This window comes from Helicoverpa zea, chromosome 11, assembly GCF_022581195.2.
Source record: "Helicoverpa zea isolate HzStark_Cry1AcR chromosome 11, ilHelZeax1.1, whole genome shotgun sequence".
Taxonomy (NCBI): domain Eukaryota; kingdom Metazoa; phylum Arthropoda; class Insecta; order Lepidoptera; family Noctuidae; genus Helicoverpa; species Helicoverpa zea.
In genome coordinates this window covers 4,023,208-4,050,924 of record NC_061462.1, presented here as the reverse complement: position 1 = coordinate 4,050,924, position 27,717 = coordinate 4,023,208, and the positions used below count along the sequence as shown (strand labels likewise).

General features: G+C 36.7%; 2 protein-coding genes across 6 annotated transcripts in view; both read left to right on the top strand.

The window, feature by feature from the left end:
- LOC124634227 (cadherin-99C) overlaps positions 1 to 13,924 on the top strand; it is a 142,782-nt gene extending 128,858 nt beyond the window's left edge. For 3 of the 5 annotated variants that reach the window (XM_047169678.1, XM_047169676.1, XM_047169679.1), the window contains 20 exons: positions 1,375 to 1,512; positions 1,814 to 1,963; positions 2,409 to 2,523; positions 2,922 to 3,124; positions 3,469 to 3,609; positions 4,064 to 4,187; positions 4,534 to 4,694; positions 5,157 to 5,330; positions 5,787 to 5,996; positions 6,413 to 6,661; positions 7,099 to 7,194; positions 7,389 to 7,542; positions 8,273 to 8,568; positions 8,904 to 9,131; positions 9,507 to 9,772; positions 10,193 to 10,411; positions 10,863 to 10,989; positions 11,540 to 11,642; positions 11,978 to 12,317; positions 12,701 to 13,924. In XM_047169678.1, coding sequence (XP_047025634.1) covers positions 1,375 to 1,512; positions 1,814 to 1,963; positions 2,409 to 2,523; positions 2,922 to 3,124; positions 3,469 to 3,609; positions 4,064 to 4,187; positions 4,534 to 4,694; positions 5,157 to 5,330; positions 5,787 to 5,996; positions 6,413 to 6,661; positions 7,099 to 7,194; positions 7,389 to 7,542; positions 8,273 to 8,568; positions 8,904 to 9,131; positions 9,507 to 9,772; positions 10,193 to 10,411; positions 10,863 to 10,989; positions 11,540 to 11,642; positions 11,978 to 12,317; positions 12,701 to 12,809 — 3,603 coding nt within the window. In that variant the 3' untranslated portion in view covers positions 12,810 to 13,924. Of the gene's footprint in view, positions 1 to 1,374; positions 1,513 to 1,813; positions 1,964 to 2,408; positions 2,524 to 2,921; positions 3,125 to 3,468; positions 3,610 to 4,063; positions 4,188 to 4,533; positions 4,695 to 5,156; positions 5,331 to 5,786; positions 5,997 to 6,412; positions 6,662 to 7,098; positions 7,195 to 7,388; positions 7,543 to 8,272; positions 8,569 to 8,903; positions 9,132 to 9,506; positions 9,773 to 10,192; positions 10,412 to 10,862; positions 10,990 to 11,539; positions 11,644 to 11,977; positions 12,318 to 12,700 lie in introns of those variants that run through there. The other 2 variants (XM_047169677.1, XM_047169680.1) reach the window with 2 other exon arrangements.
- Positions 13,925 to 18,228: 4,304 nt separating this feature from the next.
- Positions 18,229 to 27,717, top strand: part of LOC124634679 (zonadhesin-like) — a 35,020-nt gene continuing 25,531 nt past the window's right edge. Inside the window, exons 1-22 of the mRNA XM_047170340.1 lie at positions 18,229 to 18,421; positions 19,305 to 19,502; positions 19,775 to 19,957; positions 20,116 to 20,310; positions 20,675 to 20,875; positions 20,959 to 21,141; positions 21,487 to 21,666; positions 21,759 to 21,956; positions 22,120 to 22,302; positions 22,462 to 22,653; positions 22,806 to 23,000; positions 23,240 to 23,452; positions 23,671 to 23,868; positions 23,957 to 24,139; positions 24,286 to 24,474; positions 24,718 to 24,903; positions 25,138 to 25,326; positions 25,459 to 25,644; positions 25,732 to 25,920; positions 26,135 to 26,326; positions 26,716 to 26,916; positions 27,159 to 27,341. Of these exons, the coding sequence (XP_047026296.1) occupies positions 18,229 to 18,421; positions 19,305 to 19,502; positions 19,775 to 19,957; positions 20,116 to 20,310; positions 20,675 to 20,875; positions 20,959 to 21,141; positions 21,487 to 21,666; positions 21,759 to 21,956; positions 22,120 to 22,302; positions 22,462 to 22,653; positions 22,806 to 23,000; positions 23,240 to 23,452; positions 23,671 to 23,868; positions 23,957 to 24,139; positions 24,286 to 24,474; positions 24,718 to 24,903; positions 25,138 to 25,326; positions 25,459 to 25,644; positions 25,732 to 25,920; positions 26,135 to 26,326; positions 26,716 to 26,916; positions 27,159 to 27,341 (4,210 nt within the window). The remainder of the gene's footprint in view (positions 18,422 to 19,304; positions 19,503 to 19,774; positions 19,958 to 20,115; positions 20,311 to 20,674; positions 20,876 to 20,958; positions 21,142 to 21,486; positions 21,667 to 21,758; positions 21,957 to 22,119; positions 22,303 to 22,461; positions 22,654 to 22,805; positions 23,001 to 23,239; positions 23,453 to 23,670; positions 23,869 to 23,956; positions 24,140 to 24,285; positions 24,475 to 24,717; positions 24,904 to 25,137; positions 25,327 to 25,458; positions 25,645 to 25,731; positions 25,921 to 26,134; positions 26,327 to 26,715; positions 26,917 to 27,158; positions 27,342 to 27,717) is intronic.

Below are 27,717 nucleotides of genomic sequence, written 5' to 3'. Positions count from 1 at the left end.
ATTGGTTCAGTGAAATGACAAAAAAATTGTCAGTTCTTGTTTGTTCTTGTTTTTCTTCAAACACTAGGCAAGCCGTAGGTGTCATAGATGTGCCTGTAAGAAAAATAATGTTTTATGTTATTCACGATGCCTCAAATCAGCTTCATGTTTTAATAAGTGATTATTACAAATAGGCATATCATACGCAACTAAAATATTTTTTAAAGAAATTTTTGTTGATTCTTTCAAAAATTAAAATATTGTTCTGAGTAATGGTGATTTTTTATATCAATATTTCCTTGTATTGCATACACCTGATTATCATAATTATGTAGGTATATCTTACCAAATAAACCTTTAAAATATCAAAGCAAAATTATTTTTGTCATTTCACTGAACCAATCTATACTCTATCCACGGAAGCAAGAGCTAAAAGGTAAACAAAGAATGACACTTTTTCAAGATGGCGGTATAACCCGACCGATGACAAAATCACAGATACTGCGAACATTTTACACAAAAATGTGACGTTTTGTCATCGGTCGGGTTATACGGCCATCTTGAAAAAGTGTCATTCTTTGTTTACCTTTTAGCTCTTGCTTCCGTGGATAGAGTATAGTGATTTGTTCAATTCACTAGATTTGTTTAGGGAAAAGATAAAATCGTGTTGTTATTTTAACATCCTCCGTGATTTGATCAAATCCCTTAGGGAATTGATCATATCCCCGTTTTTATCATATCCCTGCGACATATACAGGGATAATCGTCGGTTTTGTGTTACCATTTCATTAAAGTTGTCTCAAAAGGGCTTCAGCGTGTTGGCTTCGGCCCCACGTTCGCCTTCCAAAAATCCGGGACTCTGTAGTCCCGAGGTCAGAAAGAGACATACAAATAATAATAATATTTTTATTTAAATTACATTACAGCATGAATAACATTGAGTCTTAAATATAAGCTTATATCTGAGTCTTACGTGCCTGAACTAGGATATCCTGTGATTCAGGCGAGAAGAGCTAAAATAATTTAAAATTAACAAATAATCAAAAAGATTCTAAAGTACATTAAAATGTGTAAACTATCTGTACTGTGTACAAGTTGTATAAATTTACTACTACAGTATTACCATATCTTAACATGATTGATTCACCCGTGCATCGGAGAGCACGTAAATGTCGGTCCTGCGCCTGATCTCTTTCCGGTCGTGTCGGATTGCCGTCTCATCGGGTTATGAGAGTGAAGGAATAGGGAGTGCACCTGTGTCTGCGCAAATGCTTGTCCACTATAATATGCCCTGCGCAGCTGGCTGATCTCCTTAAATGAGAACAGCCGTGGCCGAAATCGGCCGTGGACGCTGTTATTAATAATTAGGCATGTCTTTCTGTTCTACACAACCAGGGACCCGGAGATCCAATACCGAAATACAAGTTTGAATTGACAGCTAACTTCTTCGATATTGACAAAGATGGTTACCTGATTGTGAACGACGATAAACTCGACAGAGACCCGCCCAACCCAGGCAAACTGAGATTCCAGGTAAGACGCACTTCAGATATTCTTTTGTGGTTTTGGAAACACCATTAAACATGCCGTTTGTTTTCGTACAACATTAATCATGAACATTCATTTTTATCATTAGCCATTAGCTTGGCTGGATGCCATTTGTCCGCTATGTAAGAATTTACGTGATTACCCAAAAATTGATCAAGTTTTGCGCAAACTACAAACAGTCCTATAATCTAACTTTGACACTAATCTCACCTCAGAATCCTTCTACATACCTCTTGGAAACGTGAAATGCTACTTAATAATTCAAAAAACCTTTATAAAATTCCAGGTAGTAGCCCGGGAATCGAACGGCGTGGCAGCATCAGACCCATACTCTTTGGCAGTACAGTTGCTGGACCAGAACGACAATGCTCCTGTCATTCCGAAGACCCAGCCGATCATTGTGCCAGCCAGTCTAGAGCCCACTGCGGTTCATACGGTAAGATGCACAAACGATTGAGACCATAATAAAAAAACCGAGTAATATTTACCGTATTCAGCCTTCATGTATGCTGTTAATCACCATTTTATGGATCCCTGAACTAGATTTTTTATAATATAGATTCAATTCGGTTTTTACCAATAAATATAGCTGTTGCTAATCCGAAATAAACTAAAGAAACATGAGATGCTTCGAGGTCTTATAAGGCTCAGCCTAATTCTTAAACAAATGTATGCATAAGTAAGAAAAGCCATAACCCACAGCATGTAGTCATTGAAACGTCGCTAAAATTCAAACAATAATGAACCTTATTTGTACTTATATTTAGTTACATAGGTTCTGTACTCTGCGTATGCTTGACAGATATGAATATGTGTCACTTGTAAATATTGCGAGCTCTCGATAAAAAACTATTTATATAAAATTTTTCATTCATTCGCAGGTGGAGGCGATAGACATCGATGAGGGTGAGAACGCACGCATAACGTACAGCATATACCACGTGTCTAACAATGGCGGCAACAAGTTCACTATACACCCTAACACCGGAGTTATATGTAAGTCACTAATACTTGTAGATAATGTCTATGAAGGATGATGAGTGTCGCCTGTATGTGTTGAGGTACCGATCTGTTCGTGTATTATTTTTGTTTGTGTGAGCTGTGTGTGTAGTAGTATTTTTACTGTTTCAGCAAAAAAATACTTTTAACTATTCCACTGTTTTTGTTTTGTTTGAAATCACATCACTGTGTTAGCATGTTGTCACGACTGTCACTGAATTCTATTCACGTTAGTGTTTCTAAATTATGTGCGTGTTAAGACTGATCTTATCTAATCTATAGTACATGTTATGTTAATTATATTTGCAATATGCACACAAGCACATAACCACTTCTAAATTTAAATTATCCTTAAAAAAAAAAACAGCTACTATAACAAACCTCCTTACCCGCAGCGAGTACTGGCCGCTTACAAGCGGGCGAACAATACAGCGTGACGGTGCGAGCGACGGACGCGCAAGGCCTCAGTTCGCAAGGGATTGTGGAGCTGTCCGTAGCTCCCGGGCCTAACACGAGGCCTCCACAGTTCTCTTCGCGAGATTATTACGCGCCTGTGTCTGAAGGAGCTGCTATTAATTCTACTGTTACTACTGTCACTGTAAGTTTTACAATGAACTTTCTGTTTTAAGGCCTAAAAGGTCGAATTCTAAAAGCATAAATCGTTGGTTTAGTTGTTGCGTTTGCAAAATGGCTTCTATAAGGTTGATTTTTAATTAATCTAATTTTTTCAAAGCTTCAATTTTCTGTTTATATTATGCACATGATGCCTATTTGCTGTAGCGACTTGCAACCTGAGTTTAATCACAATTACCTCTGGTCACTTTTAAAATTGTAACTTATGCGTATGATTGTACCATAACATTTATTATTATGTAAATGTATTAAAAAGGACCTTTAAGTTCTTAACTCTACAAATAATGTTCAAATTCTAATTACTTCCAGGCCAAAGACCCAGAAAACGAACCAGTGACATACTCCATAGCTTCGGGCAATGATCTCCGTCAGTTCGCAATTGGCTCCAACACTGGCATTATCACCGTCATCAGAAGCCTCGACAGAGAAGTTCTGACGAGATATCAACTGGTAAGTTATTTTTATACTAGTTCGCAAAATTGTTTATGTATTTGGAAAGTTCAGCAATATCATTTTACTAAGGGAGGGAATAGAACTGACTATATTGGTAAGCTAAGTATGTGTTCATAAAAACATATGCCGATCACAACTTGAAGGTTTGAAATAGGTTTGAACTAGGTTTGAAGTTTGATAAAATTGCGCAAAAAGGCAGAACACTTGGGCTAACAGTGCGCTACTAAGGACATTTTTGCGCAAAGACACTAATATAGTCAAAGTCAAACATTTATTCGCATTTGTGACGAAATCTTCTAACAATGCCATAAAATGAAACTATCACTTTCCACGAGATGTTTCTGTTACAACAGAATTGCGATAAATGCAACGTATATTAGGTAGTTTGGCCATCAGAGTACTTAATAAAATATTAAATAATCCTACTACCTACCTTTTGTAATATTTTCAGATGGTGAGAGCAGAGGACCCGGGCAGATTGTCGAGCACAGCGACTGTCAACATCAAAGTAACTGACATCAACGACAACAACCCCAAGTTTGATGAGGATTCCTATATGTTCCATGTTAAAGAAGGTAAGAAAACTTACCATAGAGAAACATCGTGTGGATTAAATGAGAGGTTCAGAGAACTTTGCGAAAAAAAAAACTTATAAAAAAAACACTGAATAGAGAAACATTAACATGGCTCTAGAAGTCAGTGTCTACAGGTTACTGTGTTCATTTTACTAATAACTTCTAAAGTCTTGTCAACAACTCCTTAGATATCTCAGACTTTCTGGCTTCTGACTACTCGTAACGGGACTCATCCATCTTAGGTTAGGTTAGAAGCACCAACCGCGCCAAGCGTTGCTTATCCACGGGCTTCCACGGGTATTTTGAATAAAATAACTTACTAACAAAATCCATTTATATTTTTCAGGTGCAGCAAACGAGTTCGTAGGCTACGTCCATGCAACAGACATAGATGACGGTATAAACGCAGTCGTCAGCTACAGCATACCGACGCATCTCCCCTTCAGCATAGACAATGGAACCGGCATGATTACTACTAACACCATGTTAGATTATGAGACTACTAGGGTGAGATATTGGATTTTGTACTTTAAGATTCTGACGAATCAACATTCCTATAAGTACCTAAATGATATCCCATAATGATATCATTATTAGAAATGGTTATAAAACCCACAGCAAACAATTTTGTGATTTTGTAATAGACATCGAGTTTCCAAAATTATATTCATGATGTCTATCTAATTTTGAAGTTACCTTGGTTCAACAATTAATTTTAGAATGACTACGTTGATGCGTCATTAAAGATTACAATTTAAAGAAGTTTCAAGTTTTCTAATAAAAGTACTCCTTTTAAGTCCAATGTATAATTTTCAATCATAAACATAAGTACCTGGTGCACTGTTTAGCATCGCCTTATCGACGTTTTATTTGTGATTAATTCTTAATCAGACATTTAAAGTTTTTATAAAAATGGGTCTAAATCCAAACAACGAACGTAATCTCAAAAATTCACAATTAATTTTCCAGGAATACGCGTTCGTAGTGACAGCGACGGACGGCGCGATAGACAAGCGGCTGGGCACGGCGTCCGTCACGGTGCAGGTGCTGGACGTGCCCGACGAGGCGCCGGTCTTCGCGATAGCTGTGTATTCTGTGCACGTCCCCGAAAATGCGCCTAATTACCCTGTTATTAAGGTTGAGGTTAGTATTGCAGATGAGAAGTTTCTTTGAGTCGTCGTAGTCATAGAAGCAATTCTAAATATTTTAATTTCAGAACTTTACTTTTTCACTGACCATGTTATCGATATGCTTAGTTCGCAATAGATATTGACTATTTATATGGTTGCACCATATAATCATAGTGTCTTCTAACACTGAGAATATGCTGGCCTTAATTTGTAAGACATCCAAAATATCTTTCTTTACCTTACGGTTTTTCTTGTTAGATTTTTGCAAATAAAACTTAAGAATAGAATAACTGCCTATTTTAATTATGTATTTTAAATAACTATGGTTATATAAACGAATTGCTATGGTTTCTTTACCTACATACAAGATAGGACGAAATATTTTCCTCCAATATTTTCTTCCAAAAACTTAATATTATCGACCTTCAAATACAAAAAACAAATCTAATCTCAAAACCTCCAATTCCAGGCCGAAGACCCAGACACGATACCAGAAATTACGTACACAATCGTAATGGGAGATACGGAACTATTCTCCATAGACCGCAAGACCGGTATGATTCGGACACTCAAGCCTCTAGACAGGGAGATGAACGCAAGACATCAGATCATAGTGGGGACGGAGGAGAATAGTAGTGGGGGACAAGGATCTAATACTACTGTTGAAGTTTTTGTTGATGTGAGTATAATTACAATTTAAATATGCTGTTTTCTTTTTTATATAAACTTTTTTGATGTGATAAATCATCAGATGACCCCTCTCGCTGTGGGTGCAGCGTTAAGGTATGCCAGACTTATACTGACTAGAACGAGTGGGTTCTAGCGAGCTGTGTATGTGTGTAAATATTGATATGAGTTTAGTGGGAGTACAGGCTACTTAGCAGGTACTCATAAGACTTGAAATCCTGCAGCCCACACTATGCAAGAAGAATACCGAGATTTACCTACTGATAAACCTTCGAACAGACAAGCGTCCCAATTTACTTTTTGGACTGAACAACGTCGTTTACTCAAATTTAAGATCGTTTAAAACCATACATAACTCATTTTACACAATTAGACAGTTTCCTTTAACAAAAACCCCTTTTCTTCCAGGACAAAAACGATAACGCACCAATATTCACATCCGTAGTCCGTCCCGTTACCATCGAGGACTCTTCCTCCATCGGCACTTTAGTACAAACTGTGGTAGCCATGGACAACGACGCCACTCCCCCCAACAACAGGGTGCGGTACCGACTGGCTGGAAGGGGGAAGGCTTCGATATACTTCCACGTGGAACCCGATACGGGGGCTGTGAGGGTACGCGATGATCTGAGGAAGGAGACTGATAGTGAATATACGGTGAGTTTTTTTGCACTTGTCCCTGAAGTTGAATACTTTTTTAATTCGAAAGTAAGTGAGTTACCGCATGTGGATATAGCAATAACATGCGTTTCGGGGGCGGGAAATATTACCAGTCTTGTTGCGCTTTCAGACTGGCGGATTATGCGTTCGTTTTTTCTGCGTGATACATTCCGTGCGGCAAATTAACTGTCGCGCCATTTTAGCTGTCATTGTTAACTAGTATTTGTCAATTGCTGACAGCCCGTACCAGTGATAATCGATCACAGTGTAAGTGCTGTATAAGAACGTGTATTAGAATGTGTCGTATCCATCTTTTGAATAATAGTAGATATAATATCAACGTGTACAAGAAAATCAAATTAGTGACTCCAGGTTTTTACGAATATAATATAATATTATTTACTAAAACTAAACGATATGTTTATCTCTTCCAGGTGGACGTTCAAGCGTATGATCAAGGCGAGCCCATGATGTCATCAGTTTCCTCTCTGACGGTGTATGTTAGTCATTCCGCTACTGTTCCACCAGACGTAAGTACTATTACTATAATTACAATGTCGATGACAAAGCTTTGAAAAGTCCCAGTTGAGGGAAAAAAATCCCCAGGAAACCGCCTTAGTATTATTGTAATAAATATGAAAACCGTCATTAACTTGTTTCTCTTTATCAACAGACTTGAACCTAATGTACATATTACAATTAAATATTTTAATATATTCCGCAGGTCGGCCTCGGCTTTGCAGACACGTTATACACAGAGCACGTGGCAGAAAACTCTCCTAACGGCACTCTGATCAGAATATTACCACTTCTGAACAAACGTGAACATTCCCCCGACACACCGCTCAAGTGTCGCCTCACGGAGTCTTCGCAGAAAGGTAAGGTGGAAAACTAGTTGCGAAATGAAGTCATGTGATTGATCTTCTTTTGCTGCTGTTTTTTTATTTTTGTATTATTTTTGCGGCTTATTTAAGTAGATTAGTACTCGTATATAAGTCCCGTCTAATAAATTTTACTTATAATCAGTATGTAACGGTTTAGACGAAAAAAAACTTTGGGTTATTATTGTTATCTTCTATAAGTAAATGTAGGAATGGTTTCATGGCTAGTCGTGAAGAATCACAAATATTATTTATTCGATTGTTACTCGATGTAATATTTGACGCTCTTAGAAAAAAAAAAGATCGGAAGTTACTTTGTACTACACCAGTTAATATTAGGTAGATTTCAATGGAATATAATGTATTAAATAATTATTTAACGTAACCATTGATTTTATCTATAATTAATATTATAAAGCTGAAGAGTTTGTTTGTTTGTTTGTTTGAACGCGCTAATCTCAAGAACTACTGGTCCGATTTGAAAATGTCTTTCAGTGTTAGATAGCCCATTTATCGAGGAAGGCTATAGGCTACTTTTAATCCCGGTACGGGAAGTAGTTCCCACGGGATGCGGGTGAAACCGCTGGCAGAAGCTAGTTGACAAATAATTGATAACGTCGAAACTCTAAAAGCGCTATAGCACATAAACGAAATATTTTTGAATCATTCGTCATTAGAATTCTGTGTAACAGCATAATTAATCTTACTTCTCTCTTTTTTTTCACAGGAGTTTTCTACGTAAAACTAACAGAAGAAAGAGACTGCGCAATCTACCTCAACACAAGTTCCTTAGACTATGAAACACTATCAGAATACTCTCTAGAAGTCCAACTAGAGTCCATACAGGGGTTGATAAACCCTGAGAGCAGTAGAGCAACGATCAAAGTGCATGTTACTGACGCGAATGATAATGCCCCAATGTTTGTGTTCTCTGAACAAAGTAGTTTAGCTTCAGCTAAGGGCAAGTACTACGCGATTGTCACCAAAGATATGCTGTTGGGGACTAATGTTTTGCAAGTTAAAGTAAGTATAATAATTGTATTAATAACGAAATTAGATTTTTTCATATGTCTATCATAATCTCAATTCTAGTGCAATAATGAATGACACATACAAATACTGTAACAGTACTGTAACTTGCGCTAAATATGGCTATAATACAACCAACTTTTCTTGACTTAAAAAAAAAATATTAAATGCTAAATAAAAAAAAAAAATATTTAAGTTGGTTTCTACTAATCAAGACAAAAAGACTTTAATGCCACATTAATTACAACACAATAACGTTAATTAATAACATCATTACCTACAAATCACCACCCAAATTACATTACTCATTCTCAACCATTCAATTCCAGGCTAAAGACAGAGACAGTGGTGATTTCGGCAAAGTTGAGTACCACAAGAACTCCTGGACGAGAGCTGCCGAAGAATACTTTAGTTTAGACACGGATACCGGAGTTATAACTAATACGAAGACGTTTGAAAATGTTCCGAAAGATGCTTTACCGTTTAAGTTCAGTGTGACGGCGAGAGACAACCCTAATTCGGCACAGGATTATAATATTTCGAGGGCTTCGGTTGTGGTGAGTGGGATTTTCATTTGTTTCTGTGCAATGAGTAGGGAAATTAGTATTTTCTGGGATACAGAGTTTTACATTAACTTTGGGACAGATATTATATAATCTAATAATCATAATAGCTAATTTTAATATTGTGAAACTACGACGTGTGAAACATAAACATTTTTTTACTTTTGGCCCCGCTTCATAGACAATCAGTGTCTCCTTTTTTGCTCAATAGAGTTCTGTGAACTCAAGTGATATTTTTACTGTTTTGCTATTATTGATTAATGTTTACTCGACCCCTCAAACAATACCTGATTTTCATAACCAGTACTAACTAGAAGCCAAAAATTATTAAATGTTCACCCATTAACATTTTGAACAACACATCTACAGATAAACCTACTCCAAAAAGAAAACCAGTTAGTAGTCGAAGTAGCAGATCTAAACGCTGACACGATGCGTCGCCGATCACGAAGCTTGCTCACCGCCATTGAAGAGAAGACTGGACTGTACGCTGGTCTAGAGAAACTAACTTCAAGACATTATTTAGGAGAAAACGGAACGTTGGAGAGTGATGCTAAAGGCACTGATGTTTGGCTGTACCTACTTGATCCAGCGACGGGGGAGATTTTGAGTAGGGAGTCACAGCCTGTTAAGAAGTAAGTTCACTTTGTGTTTGCTACCCGAAGTTCAGTGTAAGATAATGCTCTATAGGTGGTAATCGCTCCAAAAATAGTGAGTTTTTTAACAGTAAAGAGGGAATACATTTTTCACTTCAGTTTAAAATATACTGAAGCTGCGCCTAAAATCAGCAATTTTAATTTCACATCATTCACCAAAAACTCACAATACTTCCATTTGTTAAGATCCATTTAAACCTTAGAACGCCAAAAGCACTTAATGTGACTTCTCGGTCAACCACACAAGGTGCATAATCTCAGTTAAACTGATTATAATATGTCAAAATGAAGAAAACTATGTTGAGGTTTCGGTCTAACCAGATTTAGATAGTATCGGTATTTTTCTTGACTTTTCCTTTTTTTACGCAAATTATACTTAAAAAAATATCTATTTCCCAGGGCAATAGAATCAGGCGTCCACAAGGCCGTAGCAGCCCGCCTACAAACAGCAGTGGGGTCTATCCGCGCCCCGCTGGCGGCCGCGGAGCAGGCGCGGCGCCCGCACGTGGCGGCCGCGCCGCTCGCCACCGCGCTGCCCGCCGCGCTCATCGCGTTAGCTGCCGTAGTGCTGGTCGCGGCTATAGCGGCTACTATTTATATCTGTGCTTCTTGGAACAGGTAAATATTGAATGAGGAGGTATATCAGCTCTTTTAAAAGGGGAACCTTAATCTTAGTCAAAAACAGCAATGGAATAGGGATGCCGTAAGTTTGTTATAAGTAGGCGTCTGACGCACATGGCCGCTGCGCCGCTCGCCACATTCATAACGTAATTTTGAGCGAACATCAGACGAACTCGCGTTCGCATCCAAAACTCCCATGTATGTATGTAGTTAACAGAGTCAGTTGAAATCCACAGAAGTTTGAAATATCAAAATCTGAATAGAAAGGACCCTGAAAAACCTTACATAAAACTAACTTGTCAATGTAACTGCCCTTCTAAACAATTAATAATGTCTTCCTAGATTATCGGGTACGGCGCTTGTTTTCATATATGGAGATCAGCAGGATCTCTAAACAAAATTCAACTTATAAAAAAAGTAAATAATTAATTACTAAATCCTCTTCCAGATACAAAAAACACAAAGAACAAGCCATACAACAGTACGGCACGCTCAGTATGAGCATGCCAACACCCCGACCGGCTTCAGGCTACGAGTCTAGTGAAGACGAACCCGCGCCCCGGTACGAAACTCAGGTAAATAACCGAGTATGTAATCTGTTTCATTCATTCCTGTTGTTAGTTGGGTAGCATGCAGATTATAAAGGTTAGTGGAATTCGAGAATGCTTAGAATGCATTTTTCTTTTTATATCTATATTTTCTCGTATTTCATCTCTATTGTGTTCAAACTGATGCTTTATGCGTCATTAGCGTGGTCGTTAGTCATTTTTATTTTGAAAAATGTTTGCATGTCAATGTGATGCATGTTTGTATGTTGCACTTAATGCTTGTTAGAACTGATATTCTAGAAATATGTAAATTATTCACGAAATCGTGAAACACAATTCTTGATTATTTTGAGTAGTCACAAAAATATTTTATGGTGCATGCAAATCGTTAATATTTTAATAGACACGTTCAAGACTTCTCAAAAAATAGTGATAAACATTTGTCTAAAAAAAAAAAATATTGCTTTTTATGATCATACCATTTTTTTTTCAGGCTTAAATATTACAGGGGTTCACCGTTCACTAAATGCATGTACATAGGTATAAAATATTGTTAATAAGAAATGCATTGTTCCAGGTTTTGAACATGGCAGTGGATGACGCTGACTTGCAGCTAGATTTCAGTCCAAACAACCACGCCTTTAATATACACAGTGTGCAATATATGTCTAAGGATAATGGTACGTATTACTTGATCATTAAGTTTTAAGGTAAATAATTCCAATTAATTATTTAATTCAGACAGAGTTTTATAAACATTATTTTTTAATAAGCCCGTATAATTTATCAACGTATCACACTAAAAGCAAATTTTTCATTTTATTTTTATTTTGCAATATTCAAAAAATGAAAGAGATGTTCTTCTAGTAAATAAGGGTGGGTTGAACCTCGTGTTTTAATTTGATCAATTAGCTGCAATTTAACGACTTTTTATACTTTGGTCATCGTGAAGGTTATATACAACTTACTCTCCGACAAAAAACAAATTCACAGCTAATAATTTCATATCTTACAGGAGAACGCAGCCCCACCCTATCTGAAACAGCAACAACAGCACGCGCATCAAGCGTCAACGAAAACGGGGGCACTCTCAACAACATGCACAACAGCCAACTGTTTGAGCCAATAGCCAACAACTCAACACTCATACGGAATACTCAGACGCTCAACCGCCGGGCGCCTACCGCTCACCCGCTCAACAACGCGATAGGCACGTTACCCCGCGTCAACAACAACAATGTTGGCAGCGGGTTGCTGGCAACCACGCTCGGAAGGAAAATCAATGGTGGGAACAACCATAAGAAGAAAGTAACGCAGCCTATAATGGCGTATGATGAGATACCTGGGTTGCAGAGGTAGGTTGGTTTTTTTGGTGACTTTTTAGGGTGTGGTAGCTTCTTATTGGTTTTGGTTTAGATAGAATTTAATTCTTCTGCCTAGCTTATTACTGAATCTTTTGAAGGTCTTGGGTTATGGTATAAAAGTACTAATTATCCCATTCTTTACATTAATGAAGCGCTTTCCTACTCATTTTACTTTTCTGATTTGATTTGACCTTTGTAATTCTTATGAGACTTTACTTAGTAATAGTGTAACTAATAAAAAATCACTGGATTTAAATCGAAAATTATCCAAATCTAAATCCAAGTGTTATTTAAAAACTTTAAAAATAATGTTAGTTTGTCATAAACTCCTTCTTGAAACATTTGCGTGGTCTGACTGCTAAACGTAATCATAGGTTTTTCTATTCCAGGGCCTCGGACAACGAGAACGTAACCTTCGGTAAGAGAAACTTTACCGGTTACAATTACGACCAGTCACCAGTCGAAACTACCACAGAGTTATAAAGTAAAACTGTTAACTAAATAGTGAATATATTTCTTTCTCAAAGTGTTAACGCGAGACCAAGCAGTGACTTGAACCCCTAAGTGATTGAATGGATGTGAATTCCGTCCGCAAATAATTAATTTTATAAAAAAAAAAAAATATTTTTATATCATTTGTGTTCAACGAATATAATAATTTTCTTCGTGTAATAAGAATACGACTGAACTTTTGAATACTTAAAGTTTAAATGTGAATAACGAATTTTTAGATGTATTTTTTTTGTACTTAAATGTAACGTAATTTCTTAGCCAAGGCTAGTCCATTTTTATGAACAAAATGTGCATAATAATGATGTAAATATGGCATTACATGGTGATGTATATTTTTAAGGTACCTGAATTGTAAATACAGGTACAAAGACTTTATGAACTATTTTTGTAAATCTATTTTTTTACGCTTCTCTGGCCAAGTGCCATCTGTCAACTATTGGTTCAATTTTGTACTTTATACATTGTTTGTATATTGAGACTACTGTTTGTTCAATTACTTTTGTACTTAAACAAATTCGTCTTGACTGTCTTGTTAGATCAAACGGTGGCCCCAATATTTTTGCAATACAGTGTATTTTTTAGACTTATTTCAACTGTTTTCTAATGATTTCACTCTATGAACAAAACTTTTTATCTTATTTCTCTACATATTCTTTACGAATTTTGTGCCAGTTACTGTTAAAATGTATTATAAGGTTTATACTATGGTCTTTTACTTGCGTTTGAAAATTTGCATCAACGCGTATTTTCACTTATGATTTTTATAAGGCAAGGAACATTTTTATTCTGTCATAGGTATGGCGTAGTTTTATGGAAAATATAATTAGCATAATAAACAAAAATGCTCAGTTTTTATAGAATGTTTATTTTTGAATCTGGCTTGAAAATGTGATTTGTGCCAAACCGATACTAACGTTTTTTTTTATTTATTTCATATTGGGAGTAAAATGTTACCTTATGTAATTTCACTGTATATCTTGTAAAATAATAAAATGTTTATTTTCATTGTGAAGAATAAATTGTATCATAATTTTGTGGTAAAATTGTTAATATAATTTTTGAAATAAATTAATTTTTATTATCAATTGTGTACTTTTACTTTATTTTTGGATCGTCAGTTATATCTTAAGCAAATTAGTGCACACCTTCCTTAATTACATTAAGCCCTGTTACAGAGTAGTGAAATAGTGTAGGCACCTTATTACCGTCGTAAAAGCCTTTTAGGTAAAGGGTAAGGCCGAAAATCCCTTTAAACCATTCCAAATGGCCGTGTCAAATTGAATTTTAATGATCAAAACGAATCTATGCCGATCCTTCTACTGTTCTAAGTTAAAATGGTTAAAATCTGACGAAAACTTGTAAGAAGTTTCTGATTATCCTTATATCTATTTGCTATGCTTTCTTAAATAAAACCTTTGAAATAATTGGGAAATAGTTGCTGGTATAAACTCAATGTCTTAGTAACACGGTTGTTTATATTATGTGTAGCCGTAAAGGTTAATAAAGGTTTGTGACACAAATGGCTCCTAGATCAGAAGTGAGTTATAGTCAGCAAAAGTCTGATACTCATTGGTCATTTAATTATGTCCCAAAAATGGTTCTCCGCATACAGGAGCAATAATACACTTACAACCTTACTCCTTGTGTTCCTTGGTGTATTAAATATTTTATCAGACCAAGTCTCATTGTTAATCCTCATGCGTCAGCTTTTGATGGGTCATCAAAAACTGAGAGGCACTTGATTTCCTGCGGTTTCACCCGCGTCCCGGGGGAAATTCTTCCCTTAGGTACTTGGATCAAATATAGCCTATACCTACTACTCGGAGATAGTGTAGCGTTCCCGTTTACAAAAATGTATTGGAGCGAATAAGATGAAGTTTGCCTTTCAGATTGAGTCGGACGTGCCCTTGGAACGCACGAATGAACGAACTGTGTTGTGTTGTGTGTGTTGACTGTGTTTCACCCGCGAAACAAAGTCATCAATAAACATCCACTAAATGTTAATGAATAAGTAAAACCATCTTATCTCGCATCTTCAACCCTTCAAGCCTTCACGGTAATGCCCAAATATTTCCTGAATACACCGCCAAGCAATCTCGCCTGCGTACATTTTTAAATTTAATATGCCTTTGTACCGAGGTCCCCTATGTATAGCGTCGTGGAATTACAGAAAGATCGAATGATATAAAATTCTATGTTACCTTACCTAATGGCTTATTTCGTTGGCCATTCGGAAGATGCTTTACTTGAATCTTAAAGGCCATGTAGAGATTTTAAGTAATATTCACTTGCCGTATATGAATTTTAGTTTTCAGGTTTTAAGATAAAATTCACTTGCCGCATATGAATTTCAGTCCAGATTGTGCCATTTTGGAGTTTTCAACGACATCAATTACCGATTTAAACAACTGTGTTTGTCTTTCATGCAAAAGCTGACCTGTAGTGTAGTATAAACATCAGAAGTTAGTTGTCAAAATATAGTAGTTTCGTCACCTGTTTAATACGCGGAATACTTATGTAGTCATCATAATGATGATTACAACAAGATTACCTGCTATCCGTCTAACAGGATAAGTTGACCACTAAAGCATTAGGAATGCCCCAGTTCAGCTCCCAGATGGACCTCGTTCACAAATTAATGTTTGTGAAATTAGTTCCAGTTTGATGTTTCTTGGTAACTTGTAGCTCGGGAAACGTGTTCCTTGTATAATACCAAGTTTTTGTTCCAAGCAAAAAATAATAAAATTGCAACAACAAAATATTTATATTGATTTTCAAAAAATATCCGCACTATTTATTTAAATCCGCACGATTTATTAAAAATCTACACACGGAATTTGCACTACAAGGCTTTAATTCTGAGAATATAAACTTAATTCCTAGACTGACCAATGACAATCGAATATTCCGCAAAAATCTGTATTTTTTTTCCGATGGGCTAGTAGGTATCTACCTCATATTGGCGTGGGACACGAAATTGTCTCAGTACAACAGGACCGTAACATCTTAACAGTCAGTTATTGCCTTATGACCAGAGCATCGCTGCCTGCATACTAATGCGCTTGATGAGTTATGGGACCTGGAGGTAAATCACAATGTCTTATTTCAATTATGTAAGTTAAACGTCTCTTTGTAACATTGGATTCGTTTCGGCTGTGATGGAATTTCTGCTGAACTGTCTACAGGTTTTGTCTAGCTTTGTGTGTTGTGTAGCTAGTTTAAAAGAACGGTCTGATTATCATCTGCTTAGCCTTTTGTTAACTCTGTTGGGATCGGCTTTCAGTTACTAGAGGCAGATAAATAGGTACTATCTGACTCCTTAACCCCGTTACCCGGGCAATACCCCTTGCCGATATTATAACATGCCTTCAGAAACATGGGTCTTCTTAGAGGCGGAGGAAATCGTATGACATGGTCACCCATCCGCCGACCAACCTCGACAAGCGTTAATTAACCTTATGATAAATTACCCCGGTGGCACCTAGATCCATCTTACTAACAGGTTACATCACTGGTCATACTAACAGCCAGCGTTTTTTAAGTGGATTATCCTCTCGGAAATGTAATTATCCCCTGTAGGTATAGTTCACTGATATACAGAAGCCTCCCAAAAAAAAATCCTTGATGATAAAAACTCCTTCATACACTACACTACGTATAAGCCCATGAATAAACAAGGCAGGTACCAACAAAAGGCACCGGACATGCCTTTGAAATCTCACACATCGCGTAAAAGGTTCGCGAGCGTTCATTATCTACCCTTTTAAAACTAAAAGCCTTTCGTATGTTCTTGTTTACCTATTCCCAGAAAGTGTAAGGTTTATTAGTAAAGTTAAAAAGCTTTTTACTGATATTTTATTTATTTATGGCCTTTGGGATCTAAGGCTTAACAGCTGCGGTAACTGGAAAATAAATCTATCGAAAGTGAATGCTATACCAACGGTTAATCTTTTGGGTTCTTTGAGGTCAGCACTATATTTTAAATGCAGATTTTTTACGAATCGATTAAATAATGTGATGGTGCAAATATCAGAGCCAAACGGGGCGAACCAGACGAACGAATTACGCTATGATAGATCCGTAATACATCGTAAAAATATCAATTTTAATTCACCTGAATTTTATTGTACAGGTGTCATTTTAATTCAAGGACATTGACCTGAAAATGTAAATAAAATTATTGAACTTGGATAAATATTATGGTAATATCATTTACATTTCTTGGATTTAGTATAAACGTGATGTGATATAAAAAATTTGCTTATATATTTGTTCCCCGAGAGCTATTGGGATCTTAAATTAAATGATTTCAAGATATCGGAATTTATTAAATCAATATGGTATTCTTTAGGTATATGTTCAGTTTTCTGGGAATGGTAATTAAGAAATAAAAAGTTTAAGTAAATATTGATAACAACCACATTTCAGAAACTGCAACAAGAACAATAATTATAACGGGATAAACGATTTGATATGAATTACACACAATGGTTTATTATTTACATAGAAAATGGCATACCTGAAAAAAAAAATGGATCATAGTTTACACAAAATATAATTTACACAAATCTTCCCGTTGCGTTTTCCCATTGTGTGTGTACAAAAATTCATAAATAAGTAAATAAATAACTGAAAAACAATTTCAAAATTCCATTTCAACTAAAAGGCATTTTTATTCAACGAACCCCTTTTATAGTTAACATAAACGAGCGTGTTTTATGTAGGTGCTAATGAATAAAAACAAGTCCACGCTTTGAAAATTTCGCTTCAAACGTACTTAATGATGCACGCGTTTAATTTCATGATCAAACGGTAGCCATCAATTTTTTTATACATTAATCGTGCATATATTAACTGACTGTTTAATTACAATATTGAATTTGTACACCTGTAATGGTGATATTTTTTTATTTGTTTAAAACATTTTCAATAGATAGTTTAAAATTAATGGTTGTTTTGCGAAGGTGATAAATAGGACAGCTGTTTTACCAAACACGGGCAGTGGTTAGTTTATGATGTTGCTGTTAGTAGTGCTTTTTATTTTGCCTTTTACTGGTGGTGTTGTCGACAATACGACTTCGAAATGTGAAACAGGTCAGTAAACATTCTTTGTATTTTTTTAGGAATTAAATTATTTGTTTTAGATGAATTAGATGCTTTGCCATCAAACATTATAATAAATTTTTGCAAATTGCAAAAATATATGCAATATCAATTCGTTTTTTAAATAATGAAGATATTAACTTTTATTAATTCATGTTTATTTTGACCAGTATCTATATATTTTAGGATTTTTTCTTACTTTTATTTTTTAGCAAAATATTCGCATAATTTTTTATATGATGAACAGATTTGATATATGAAACGTCTTTTTGTCTCCTTTATTATCATGCGTGCAGTACCAACATGCCCAAAAGGAGAACATTACACGCGAAACGATCCGGAATGCCGTAGAACCTGTGCAAACCGTAAGGCCGTGAACGACGGTCTGTGCAAGCCGTACACAGGTTGTGTCTGCAACCCCAACCTTGTTAGACTGAACAATGATGGTACTGGACCCTGTGTTTCTGGGAAACTGTGCGGTAAGTAGATTTTTGAGACTATGGATAAATTATAAAACATTAAAAAAAAAAAATAGAGCTGTTAGTAGTCAATCCACAAGTTGACTGGTTGATAAGAAGCTAATAAAAAATCGATTCTTACTGCAGAAACGAAAGAAAACTTTATTCTATCTTCTTTCTTACCTCTTTGTATATAAGTAAATGTATTCAATTTTTTATTCGTTCACATTATACGTCTTGTCATTATGCCTTTGTTGCAAAAATAATTTTACAGGGATGTGCGCCATTTTAAAATGTTTCTCGTCATTGACTTTGTTTGATCTCGTAAAAATGGATATATGGACGATAACAATTCTTAAACTCAATTAGGTAACTCTTTTGAACAAATATTTTATTCCTTACAAAACGACTTTTCGATATCTCAATCTATCGCTTATCAATGTAAAAACGCGATATAATACATGTTTTGTTGAAAGACCTTATTGCTCATACTAGGTGTGCACAGGTGTTTAAAGTTTCTATGGAATACCAAGCATAATTGCTTGTTTTCATAATAAACAATACTCATTACAACAGTAACCTAAAGAATCTCGTGCGCCAATATAATATTTTTTATTTATTTATGATTAGTTGACAAAGAACACCAGATTGTACCTACGTCTATCCCAAATTCATTTGCAAAATTCAAATTTGTATCTGTTTAATCAGCTTTGGGTACATTTATTATAACTATCAGTAATTTAATTTGCTTTTCATGCATGCTAATTGCCCAAATTACGTATTATCTCTTTTACTACCGAACCGCCGTGACTAATTAAACTTCTTACATATTTTCATATCTACTACATTAATCAACACACTTTAACGGCATTTCGTGAGTCATGACTTTCATTTACGTTTACAGCTTCTGATACTGAACCTATTGGAAATCCAGAGGATCAAGTTTATACAGCTAAGGCAGATGCTATTGGTTATGCCATAGCTACTAAAGAATATTCAATATCAGATCCAGCATCAAATTCATCTGCTCATTTTAGTTCTAGATCATCTTCTATCTCTTCTTCATCGTCTTCTTACACATCTGTTATAAGTCATCGTAGAGGTTTGTTCTTATCTTTATTTCATTTTTCATTTTCATCATAATATTTCTTTTTGACTAATTAGAAAACTGCTATTGACTAAAATAGTACTGCGGATAACTTCACTGAAAATGCCCAGTACGTGGCAAAACACTGAGCATTCAATATTTCTATTCGACTGCCTTTTACTCGCAAAAAGAAAAAGTGCTGCGGATTGTCTAACGATAATTAGTTGTTGTAAAACAGACGTAGAAGATTTCTTTTTGATTGTTAACATGCCCAATGTCTTTTTTAGGCAACAGATGCAGAGATCGTAATGCAATATTCAAAAGCTGCCCAAATCCATGTCCGTTGACATGTGCATCACCAAATCCTAAACCTTGTGCCAGAATGTGTGTAAAAGATGGCTGCGAATGTAGAAAAGGATTTGTTCTCAATGAAATTGATGGGAAATGTGTTAGACCTTGGAATTGTCCAGGTAATAAAAATTGGATATTATTAATCCTTTTACTGCATCGTTGATATTATATGTAGCATCGGATCTTTTACTACTGCAAATCATTTTGATTTGGTTTATTAATGGAAGTGAGTGTGAGTCGTGAAATTGAGCGATACTTAATATTTTTCCTTTTTTAGAAGCAAAACGTTGCCCAAAAAATGCGCGGTACGTTGTAAAAGATACAACTTGCCAAAGAACCTGTGGAAATAGACTGTTACCCGGGCAGGATCCTGCTGCTACTTGCGAACCATTCACAGGCTGTGTTTGCAAGCCTGGTTTTGCCAGAAAGTTTGACAATGTTACTGGAGATTGCATACCTGAAACAACATGCCGTAAGAATCCCGACAAATATTATAAATGCGAAAGTAACTCTGCCTGACTCTCTGTCTGTCGCTTTCACGTCTAAACCACTGAACTGATTTTAATAACATTTGGTACAGAGATAGAGTTGCCCTTGTGAATGAACATAGGATAATTTTTATCCCGGACTTTTGAAGAGTTCTCTTTGTAACGCAATATGACCGAACTTGACGCGGGCGAAGCCGCGGGCGGAAGCTAGTTTTGTATCATCGTGAAATTGTCTAACTATAATTTTGTAATTTGCATTATCTTCATCAGATTCATGTGTTTTATTGGACTTTGGTAAAGTTGCATGTATTGGTTTACTTGAGAACTGTACTCTATATTTTTTTCTAGCGTTGATACCCTCTTCATGTGGTCGTAATGAAGAGCCAACTAGTTGCCGAATAGTATGCCCTCCACAATCCTGCGAGAGTATCTACTCTTCATATTATTGTCCACCAACGGAATGCGAACCAGGTTGCGACTGTATCCAGGGACATTTACGAAGTTATAATGACGAGTGCGTGCCTGCTGATGATTGTTTCGATGAAAAACGTATGTGCATTCAATCTAATAATTATGTTTATTCTAGTTTTCTACTATATATATAAACAGTTGTTGATATTTCTTGCTTCTAGCTGTGTGTGGAGAAAATGAAGTGGAAACTGACTGCGAGATCCGTTGCCCCCCTGAGTCATGTGAAAGTCTGTACACTACATACATGTGCATAGAAACAAATTGTACAGCGGGGTGTAAATGTATCGAAGGTTATCTTAGAAATAGTCTTGGTATATGCATACCGAGTGATCAATGTGGTACAGGTTAGTCTGCAGTTTTAAGCTGCGTTTACGCTAGGAGAGCCGAATACAATTCGTCTAGTGTGGACCAACATACAAGCCTCTAACGAGCGCGCTGCGAGCATTTTGTTCGTGCTCGGGTGCGTTCCGCCTGTTCTCGGTTTTTGATGAACACAAAGGGATTTGCTAACAGTGATCGTTGTAGGTTCGTTGTACGTCCACACTTGACACCGCAAACGACAAGCCGAGAACGGCTCCGTTTGTGCTTCGCTCGTGCTCGGTTCGTCTAGCGTAGACTCGCCTTTATATTCTTTGCTTACCACGATTTCAAGGGTATTGTCGTGGTGTACATAATCTTAAATTTTGTAGATCCAGCGGCGTGCAAAGATCTCAACGCAACGAAAGTGGAATGTGACACTGCTTGTCCAGCCACTTGTGCTGATCCCGAACCAGAGGCCTGTGTCGACGTGTGTGTGCTGAATGGTTGTCAGTGCAAACCAGGGTACATTCTGTCTGAACGAGGTGGAGTTTGTATTGAACCTAAAGATTGTCCAGGTGAGTGGGCTGATATAATCCTGGAAGATACACATCAGAAGTAAAGGTTATATGAAGTTTCGACCAAAATTTCATTTTACCTTCAGGCCAGTCACCCGTTTGTGGAGCTAACCAAACATACGTTGACTGCAAATATGGATGTTCAGAATACTGCCCTATCAGTGATAGTCGGGCACAGGTTGCGTGTTCTATAGCAGCTCCTTGTCCAAGCGGCTGTGCATGTAAGCCTGGCTACTTGAAGTTGAGCTACAACAACCCAATATGCGTCAACGCTTCGGATTGTCGTGAGTAAAAGGTTTAACTATAGAAACGCTTGCTTTGGCCACACCTATATTTTAGTCTTAAAAGCTAGGCCTTTTGGTAATATTTTAAATATGGCGAATCGTATTGCAATATATAAAATAAAACAAAGGAGTGTTTTATTTCTAAACCAAACTTTAATTTCAGCTGCCGTTAATTGTAATAGAAAGAACGAAGTTCTTAAACGGAATCCGAAAGAATGTTTCTCTGAAAGATGTGAAGATAGAGGCAAACCATGTGATCCTGATTACCCAGCCACACCGAGATGTGTTTGTAAAGAAGGTTTCTTTAGGAATGAAGATGATGAGTGTATTCCTGCTTCAGAATGTCGTACGTTCAATATTACGTTGCAATTTTTACTTGTTATAACCAGGTTTATTGTTTTAATCATGTGACAACCTCCCTAATGACAAATTACAATACGATGATGTTATAAGCATGTGTAACGCTCCAGGAATCAAATTAATGTATCTTACTTTCTATCTATAGCAAACACAAGCTGCAATGGCGATGAGAACGCCATCTTTAGTGATTGTCCAAGCTCTTGTCAAGCAACTTGTGATAAGCCTAATACAAACCAACCTTGCAACAAAATGTGCATGCCGCCCGGCTGTGTGTGTAAACCAGGATTTATAAAGATTGAAAAAGATGGCAAATGTATCGACCCCAAAAAGTGCCCAGGTAATGTTTTCTCTTTCACTTCGAAGTGCAAGTAAATTACCATTAAGAAGAATAATGGCGTCATAAATATTGCACATTGGATAAATAAACCCTTGTCTGTTTGTAGTTTCAGTGATTTAAAATAGCAATAATATAAAGTTACGTTATTTTAGCGAATCTTGGGTGCAATGGAGATTTGAATGCTACATACAGTGATTGCACTAGTAGGTGTCCAGCTAAATGTGCTGATCTGGGTAAGGAAGATGCTATATTATGTCCTGCCGTATGCGGGCCAGGCGGCTGTGTCTGCAAAGAAGGATATATTCTGAATGATAAAGGAAAATGTGTGAAGCCTGAAGATTGTCCAGGTATGTTTAGAATATATATTCTATCCATACACATATGCCATGCTGCATATTTGTCTCAAAAATAATCAAAATACGTAGTCAGAAAGACTGTAATTTATTTTTTCATACTTCAGGAGACTTCTAGGGTACGTGTGTTGTCTGTAGTTTGTAATAAGATGTAGCCTATATTGGGTTCAAAATTGGTGAATAACAGGAAAATTACAAAAAATCTTGTTAAGTGTATTTTTTTTCGTCTTTAGCCACTGTACCAGTAGATCGAGGATGTAATGGTGATTTGAACGCTACATCCAGTGACTGTCCTAGTGCCTGTCCAGCTACTTGTGCCAATCGGAATAAAAAACAAAAAAATAACGTCTGTATTGCTGTATGTCGGCCAGGCGGTTGTGTGTGTAAACCAGGGTTTATTCTCACTGAAATAAATGGTACATGTGTCGCCCCAGACGACTGTCCAGGTAAGAGCATATCTTGTTGAGGTAAATATTTTATTAAATTAACCAAACGTTGGTTCTCATTTTGGTCAGAAGAAGATTTTATATAGGTATATACTTCCTAAGAGGCATGTTTTAAAATGCCTCAAAAGCAATTATGTACTAATACATCTTTCATTCCTAAGAATGAAAGATCTGAGCTACAAATGAGTGCCTAATTATCAATCTCTTCTCATGTCTAGTTCAACCACCAACTTGTGGAGTTAACCAAACATACGTAGATTGCAACGTGAGTTGCAGAGATACCTGCCCTACTACTGACAGTCGAGCACAGGTAGCTTGTTCTATAGCAGCACCTTGTCCTAGCGGTTGTGCATGTAAGCCTGGCTACTTGAAGTTGAGCTACGAAAATCCAATATGCGTCAACGCTTCTGATTGTCGTGAGTGTCGCTTCTGATACCTACTTAAATATTTATAAAGGAAAATTAGGAGTGTATATTTTTGTTCTAAACTAAACGTTAATTTCAGCTCCCGTTAATTGTACTAGACCAAATGAAGTTCTAAAACGGAATCCGAAAGAATGTTTCTCTGAAAGGTGCGAAGATAGAGGCAAACCGTGTGATCCTGTTTACCCAGCTACACCAAGATGTGTTTGCAAAGAAGGTTTCTTTAGAAACGAAGATGATGAGTGTATTCCTGCTTCAGAATGTGGTAAGCTGTTTATGTATACATAATTGATTTATTTCCTATATCATCCAAGAAATCGAATGGCTAAATTAAGAATAGTTCATGATTCATAATTAAGTAATTGAAGACTACCTTCATTGCATTGAACGTATTAATTTTGCCTTGTACAGGCAAGCCACGCTGCAAAGATCCCAATGCAGTCTTCAAAAGTTGTACACGTGCTTGTGAACCAACTTGCTCTAACCCGGACACTAACCGAGCCTGTATAGATGTGTGTAAACCTCCTGGCTGTGTTTGCAAACCAGGATTTGTTCTTTCTGAAAAAGAAGGAAAATGTGTTGAACCTGAAAGCTGTCCAGGTATTAAATCAATAATATCATTTGTATCATCAGAACGTATAGCATGAAATACTTTAGATTAAGTGAAAGATGATGAGTGTGTTTCTGCTTCAGATGTCGTAGGTTGTGCATGTATACATAATTTATTTATTATTGATCCCTTTTAACCAGCCATCATTGAAAATGATGACCTATCTTTGGCTAAATTAAAAAAGTTTTGTAAGACTACCATTTTTACTACATTTACTTTTTTGCTTCATATAGCTAAGCCCTGCAAAGATCCCAATGCAGTCTTCAAAACCTGTACAAGTGCTTGTGAACCAACTTGTACTTACCCGAACACTAACCGAGCCTGTATAGCTATGTGCAAACCTCCTGGCTGTGTTTGCAAAACAGGATTTGTTCTCTCTGAAACAGAAGGGAAATGTGTTAAACCTGAAAAATGTCCAGGTATTTAATCAAAAATACCATTTGTATTATCGGAGCTTATAATATGAAAAAGTTCAGATTTGGAAACCTTTTTTTTTATTGATCTTAATAGCAATTTGAACGCAACATAGGGGAAGTAGATACTCAACTTAATGTGCTAATCGTTATAGTTACGATACTAAATAAAGCATTGTTATATGCGGTTTCTGTGTGGGCAAACCGGGAGTAGGAATTAAAACAAATTGTCTTTTGCAGCACTGGGTTGTAAAGGCGATAAAAACGCCACATTAGTTAACTGTCCCAACGCTTGTCCATTGACTTGTGCAGATAATGGTATTGCCAAAACTTGTGTTGCCATCTGCCTTCCAAGTGACTGTCAGTGCAATGATGGATATGTCCTGACTGAGAGAGGTGGTAAATGTATTAAACAGGAGGACTGTCCAGGTAAAATTATTTTCTCTTCATTTAGAGACAATAAGGACATATTTTTGACCCAATTTGAGTACTACAGTAGGTTGTCCGAGAGTTACAGTCAAAAGTACCCCTTTACTTATCGAGTGTTTTTGTCATCTGCAGTACAACCAAGTTGCAAGGCCAACGAAGTCTTCAGTGATTGTCCGAGCCCGTGTCAACCAACTTGTGCAAATCCTAACACTAACCAACCGTGTATTAAAAAGTGTATGCCACCCGGCTGTGTGTGTAAACCTGGATTTGTTAGAAGTAAAGAAAACGGAGAATGCATTGAGCTACAAAACTGTCCAGGTAGATATATTAAAATTATTTTTTATAGGAGCAGGAGAGTAAGTTTAACTTCATTTATTAGTAGTTCATACAAATCTTTTCTTACAGTACTGGGTTGTAAAGGCGATAGAAACGCTACATTTGTGGAGTGTCCCAGCGCTTGTCCATTGACTTGTGCAGACAAGGGGATTTTCAAACCTTGTGTTGCTGCATGTCTTCCAAGTGACTGTCAGTGTAACGATGGATATGTCCTGACTGAGAGAGGAGGCAAATGTATCAAACAGGAGGACTGTCCAGGTAAAATATGTATATTTATTTGTTTCTTTCTTTGTGTCAACATCATCGTAGAAAAGGATATCATGTAAATCATTCAGCAAATTAATAAATGATGATGAATTGTTCCTTAGCTTCTAAGATGGATTAGAAATTTTCATTATTAATTTTGCTTCAATGTCAGGGACATTCATATCAAAATGGACAGTATGGATAAATAATTGTTTTTTTTATACAGCTGAGCCTCAATGTAACGGAGATCGCAATGCTACATCTCAGGCGTGTCCGAGCCCATGCCAGGTGACTTGCGACCAACCTGAACTTAGAGGCGCCTGCACTGCCATGTGTGTCAAAGAAGGTTGTGTGTGTAAAGATGGATACATTCGGAACAATACTGGTGGGGTGTGTATCCAGCCTGAAGACTGTCCAGGTAATAAAATTATATTGCAATGTTTTACATTACAAAATTTCTGATTGATGGTACTTTTTTGTTATTATTTAAATACCAAACAATGACCCCTCGATTTTCAAGTTCCTCGTGGTTTAATAATTTTATTTATTAATTTACTCGCTACCATCGTTTGTCCTTATTCCAATTTTATGTGGGGCCGGTGCAGCATATTGTCACTGTCCATACTCATCTACCTACTAACATCTCACAAGAAACAATCTTTCTAACCATATCAACTTTCACACAATCCATCTATCTTTTATTATTTACTCACTATCTTAACAGGATATATCCTATTGAATCATGATGATGAATGATTCAGTTGTTGAATTTAAAGAATTAAGTAAATGATGACTTCAATTTTCCAGGTGGATCACCAACTTGTGGAGCAAACAAAACCTATGTAAGATGCAATGCAGGCTGTCCAAATAATGTCTGTCCTAAAGACGACAGCCTTGCTATAGTCGCTTGCGACCCTCCATACCCATGTCCTGGGGGTTGTGGATGCAAACCAGGTTATTGGAGACTCAGTGAGGAAAATGACACCTGTGTCTTGGGAGCAGACTGTCGTAAGTGCCTTTTTACTTGATATCAGTTTTGTTAAAACTGACTCAATTTATCTTTCTCCGGTCGTGTCGGATTACTGTCCCATCGGGTTATGAGGGAATAGTGAGTGCATCTGTGTCTACGTAAATCTTTTTGCACTATATACTACGTCCTGCGCAGTTGGCTTATCTCTCAAAAATCTTGTGTGAGGACAGCCACCATGGCCATAAGAGGACATCTATTAATTAAAATTGTATGTTTTCAGCACCCATAGTTTGCACGAGACCAAACGAGATGTATAACCCGAACCCACCAGATTGCTTACAAGACAGATGTGACAACAGAAACACTCCTTGCGATTTCCCGTACCCCAAGCGACCAAGCTGTGTCTGCATAGATGGTTACTTCAGGAACAGTGAGGGTATTTGTGTACCAGAATGGGAATGCCGTAAGTATATTGTTTTCTCTAATTAGGAAACTCATTCAAAATAAAAATGAACTTTGTCTATTGATGATTCTATTAGCCTTCCCAGTAGGACTATAAATTTTCATTGGCGAGGAAAAATACCAGAACCATAAATTCACAACGACATGCATCTTTCTGAATGCGCACATAAATAGCAATTTACGTACCCACCAGGCAATGCATTAATATAAGACTGCACTATCAATCACTAGGTAGAAAACACCGCTATTTTTCTCTTGGAAAAAATAATCTTATGAGTGAGAGAGTTCGTTTACATCTACGTGGTGTTGAGAAGGATTTATTGTCGCTTGCATTTGAAAGATATTGCAATAAAATAACCGCGACGGTTGGACACTGA